Source organism: Ammodytes marinus (genome assembly GCF_949987685.1).
Source record: "Ammodytes marinus genome assembly, chromosome: 16".
NCBI classification, from domain to species: Eukaryota; Metazoa; Chordata; class Actinopteri; order Uranoscopiformes; family Ammodytidae; genus Ammodytes; species Ammodytes marinus.
In genome coordinates this window covers 2985316-2990315 of record NC_137220.1, presented here as the reverse complement: position 1 = coordinate 2990315, position 5000 = coordinate 2985316, and the positions used below count along the sequence as shown (strand labels likewise).

At 42.9% G+C, this 5000-nt stretch overlaps 1 protein-coding gene across 1 annotated transcript in view; it reads left to right on the top strand.

Annotated features, from left to right (window-relative positions):
* The window catches only part of pigq (phosphatidylinositol glycan anchor biosynthesis, class Q), a 17850-nt gene that overhangs the window by 8324 nt on the left and 4526 nt on the right, over nt 1-5000 (top strand). Inside the window, exon 9 of the mRNA XM_080044359.1 lies at nt 4412-4523. Coding sequence (XP_079900485.1) covers nt 4412-4523 — 112 coding nt within the window. The remainder of the gene's footprint in view (nt 1-4411; nt 4524-5000) is intronic.

Genomic DNA, 5000 nt, shown 5'->3' with positions numbered 1-5000 from the left:
TTGAGATTTTAAGGAAAAACTAATGTTGAGATAATCTCTGTTTAAAGATGGTTGAATAGGAGAAATATACAGACGCAAACAGACAAGGTTTAGTTGAATAAACACCTGAATGTACATGTTGGACCTTTTGATTTATACTAGTGTGAAAGAAGACATGTTATGGAAGCAAAAATCGCAAACGTGACCAGTGCTTGAAAAAACAATGTTTAGCCTACAGTGACTAACCTTAACTAACCCTAACATTGGATAGATTTAGTCTAATATGATTTAACAAGGATGTATAGCCTAATATATATATATACAAAAAAGGTAGGGGGCGCCCTTAGCTCAGTTGGTAGGGCGTCCCCCCCCATGGGCCTCGGCCAGCAGCGGACCCGGGTTTGATTCCAGCCCGCGGTCGTTCTCCGCATGTCACTCCCCTCTCTGCCCCATTTCAACTCTGTCTCTACACTATCAATAAAGCATAAAAAATGCCAAAAAAAATATCTTTAAAAAAAGGTAAACAAATTGAATAAAAGTCTAACTTTCTTATGTATGGATCACAGTATGGTTGTAAGGTTAAATTGTTAGTATGTAGTTTAGATTTGTGAGAGAAGTTCTCTTGACTCCCTACAGGGGGCGTATGTTCCCAACCTGTTCCTCCTCTGTTGCTCCAGTGAAGATGATTTTAATCACAGTTCCTCACTGACATTAATCAGAGTCTTGCCCTGCGTTCCAAATCTCATACTCTTTCTTTTTTCTATTATACATACTACAGAAAGTATGTAGATTTCTACACTAAAAATACAGACTAGATGTAGTAGGGAATCCAGGTATTTGTAAGAATTCTGCATCTGACATCATTTATTGGGACATCCTATGTCTTTCAGCAGCCTGAGTTTAGTCTGAGTGTGGGGTTTGGTACATTAGTTAATATTATAAATTATGAGAGACTTTGATTGTAGCCTCAGACCTGCCTAGTCAAAGTAACGTTGCCTTTAGATATACAACGATTCCACTCAGTGAGAATCAACAGACCGATAGTAAACAGAGCATATTTCTGCAGCTGCACACCCTGCATGTGAAGTCATGCCTGCATTAAAAAGCAGGTGTGTGTGTGTGTGTGTGTGTGTGTGTGTGTGTGTGTGTGTGTGTGTGTGTGTGTGTGTGTGTGTGTGTGTGTGTGTGTGTGTGTGTGTGTGTGTGTGTGTGTGTGTGTGTGTGTGTGTGTGTGTGTGTGTGTGTGTGTGTGTGTGTGTGTGTGTGTGTGTGTGTGTGTGTGTGTGTGTGTGTGTGTGTGTGTGTGTGTGTGCAGAATACCGCAGAATACCATTGTTATTATTCCTTCAATTACAAACAGGTGTGACAGAATTCAACCGGCAGAACAGGATGTTTTTGTTTTCACGTCACTGTTGAATAACCTGGTGAAAAGATCGCATAAAAATAATTTAGTGTTTCAAGCTGGGTCACGTTGTGTCCTACAGCGTGTGTGTGTGTGTGTGTGTGTGTGTCTGTCTGTCTGTCTGTCTGTCTGTCTGTCTGTCTGTCTGTCTGTCTGTCTGTCTGTCTGTCTGTCTGTCTGTCTGTCTGTCTGTGTCCTAACCACCCAGCTGTGATGCCAGAACCTAATCGCCAATTTCAGGAACATAGGGCTGTGGGACCAACGGGATAACCCCGTCTGCATAAAGATTTTTGAGTATTAAACAGGTTCCATTTCAGGTTTTCTTTGTTTATAATATGCACATGACATACAGCAGCAGGCGTTGGCAAATGAAATTCTTGTCTTTAAACCTGCAGTGTGTAGAATTTTGGGTTTTATTTCCAGGCAGATTTTGTAGAAAGTAATTATAATATCCATAAGTACATTTAATTTAGTGCATAATAGCTGAAAATTTTGTTTTGAATTATTATTTTTACCCTTAGAAAGGGTCTCATATATGTCCATATTTCTGCATATTTTGGACAAAGGCCTAGTGCTGCCATCTTGAAAGTGTCATAGTTGGAATGTCATCAGGTGCATTGTTTAAAATTTAGAATTGTTCTTGTCCTTGAAGGCCACTGTAGCTTCTGTTATTATTCGAAAGGGGTGGGGTTACCCAGGGAGCGTTGCATTTTAGAACTTTCTTGATGATGTCATATTACACACTGCACCTTTAAGCTTCTGAAAATCTCTGACATTTTATTATCCCATTGAGCGTGGGAACATTGACACGTCATTAACCTTCGTTCAAGAGTTCAGCAACAAAAGAAGGTTATTGTTAGTTAATTACCTTGTAGAACATGTTTGGACATGCCCAGACACATCTCCGCCTGTGAATCATGTTTGATCTGGGGATATCTTAACGATTCATATTCTTAAAGCTACAGTGCGTAAATTCTGTCGCCCCTAATGAGGAAATCTGAGTAATTACAACAACACTGTCGGTGCATCTACATGAGGTAAAGCCTTCAGTGATGGTGCATGGATTTTATACCTTCTGCTGTACGTCCAGGTTTTTTTTCTTAGCAGTAGAATCAACAACTGAAACATTTCTTGGGATTTTTCTGAGCTCCTGCACCAGTGTCAGAGGGGGGGGGGGGGGGCGACGCTGCTGCTATACTGGGAAATACAGAGAGAGTTTTATAGGGAGCTGAGCTGATAGGCTTAATCAACTTTGTGTCAACTCGTTTGGCGGTGGCTTGAATGTAACCGACATTCATTTATAAGAAAAAAGTTACACACTGTAGCTTTAATATTCCTAAGGCTTAGGTAAATTGACTTGCAGGTGCACTGAATCCCCTCCTGTAGTTCCAGGTGTATTTTAAATCAGTGGGACTTATGTCTGTGTGTCTCAACTCTGTGATCATCTTAGATGGTGGAGGCAAAAGAGAGAGAGAGATAGAGAGAGGGAGGGAGTGAAAGAGAGAGAGGGAGGGAGTGAAGGAGAGAGAGAGAGAGGGAGAAAGGGATGGAGTGAAGGAGAGAGAGAGAGAGGGGGAGAGAGAGGGAGAGGGTGGAGAGAGAGAGGGGAAGAGAGACGGGGAGAGAGAGAGGGGGAGAAGGAGAGAGAGAGAGCGAGAGAGGGGGACAGAGAGAGAGAGAGAGAGAGGGTGGGAGAAAGAGAGAGAGAGGGGGGGAGAGAGAGAGACTGAATTATGCATCTGCTCTAAAGATAGCTGTGCTCTCTCGCCCGCCCGCCCGCTGTGCATAATGAAACATCTCCCACTTTTCTCCCTGTTACATATTGATGCTCCGGCAGCTTTTGGGGAATGTGGTGGTGTGTTTGAATTCAGGAGGGACTTATTAAATCTGTATGCACGCAGCTAGAAATACCTCCTGTCAAGATCACAGTTCACTTCATAGACTGGGGAGGATGAAGACAAGGCTTGTAGCTAAAGAAAAAATCTCTCTCTCTCTCTCTCTCTTGCTCTCTCTCTCTTGCTCTCTCTCGCACTCTCTCTCTACCTATCTCTCTCTCTCTCTCTCGCACTCTCTCTCTGCCTATCTCTCTCTCTCTCTCTCGCACTCTCTCTCTGCCTATCTCTATCCCTCTCTCTCTCTCTTTCAATCTTTTTCTCTGTCTGTTTAAGCAAGGATATGTTGGTCGTTTGAACATAGAAAGTGACTATTTTAACAGGGCTTTTCAGGGCCCTAACGTAATGCAACATAACGTGTATACATTTCTCATTTGCTCTGAACCAACTTGTGTGTTATATATTAGTTGTAGTGTCACATAATGTCCAAATCATCATGCTCAGAGTTGTATCTCCATCAGTGCTATTCCTTGTGTGAACTTCTATAATTCTGATCATTCATAGTGACATTAATATTTTCCAAACTGGTGTAAACATCCACTGTGCATCACGTGAGGACAGAACATATAGCCGCTGCTATTTGAAAACAATTGGAGTATATTTGTTTATAGTATAAAAGGATAAAATAATATAACAAATGGAAAATGTAAGAGCAAGTGTACGTGCGTGTGTGCATGGATGGACAGTGGTGAAGTGTATAGGGCGGTCGTCCACTGGGTTACAGGGTCGGTGGTTCGATCCCCCGTCTCCCCGCCACATGTCCAAGTGTCCCTGGGCAAAGAGACACTGAACCCCACATTGCTCCCGATGGTTCAGAGAGCGCCTTGCATGGCAGCTACTGCCATCGGTGTGTGTGTGTGTGTGTGTGTGTGTGTGTGTGTGTGTGTGTGTGTGTGTGTGTGTGTGTGTGTGTGTGTGTGTGTGTGTGTGTGTGTGTGTGTGTGTGTGTGTGTGTGTGTGTGTGTGTGTGTGTGTGTGTGTGTGTGTGTGTGTGTGTGTGTGTGTGTGTGTGTGTGTGTGTGTGTGTGTGTGTGTGTGTGTGTGTGGTAAGAAATGTAAAGCGCTTTGGGCTGAAAAAATCTGCTAAAAAGAGCTATATAAGTCAAGTCTATTTACCTTTTGAACCATTTTCCTCCAGGCTTTACTGTCTGAAGATCTACGGCCTGTCTTCTCTCTGGAGACTCTTCAGAGGAAAGAAATGGAACGATCTGAGACAGAGAGTCGACTCCTGTTCATACGACCTGGACCAGGTAACACACACACACACACAGACACACACACTCACACACACACAGACACACACACTCTCTCTCTCTCTCTCTCTCTCTCTCTCTCATATACACACACACACAAAATCAGGCGTGGAGGCGTTTAGCTGCAGTGTGGCGGTAGGAGTTTAACTTAATTGACATAACAGTACACCTTTTAAATAACTCTTTACACTTGTACGTTTCAGGTTATTTGTTTATATTTATTGGCTTGGCTATGTACATATGACTAGCCCTCACTCCAGTGTCTAGGGATCCTAATAAATCTAAATAAATCTAAATCGTCCGGTCAGTTGCTTGTAGACACTCCCACGTCGTGATTGGCTCCTGCCTCAGTGTGACATAAGGCTGATTTTTTTTTTTTTGGGCATTTTTTTTTATGCTTTATTGATAGTGTAGAGACAGAGTTGAAATGGGGCAGGGAGGGGAGTGACATGCAGAGAACGACCGCGGGCTGGA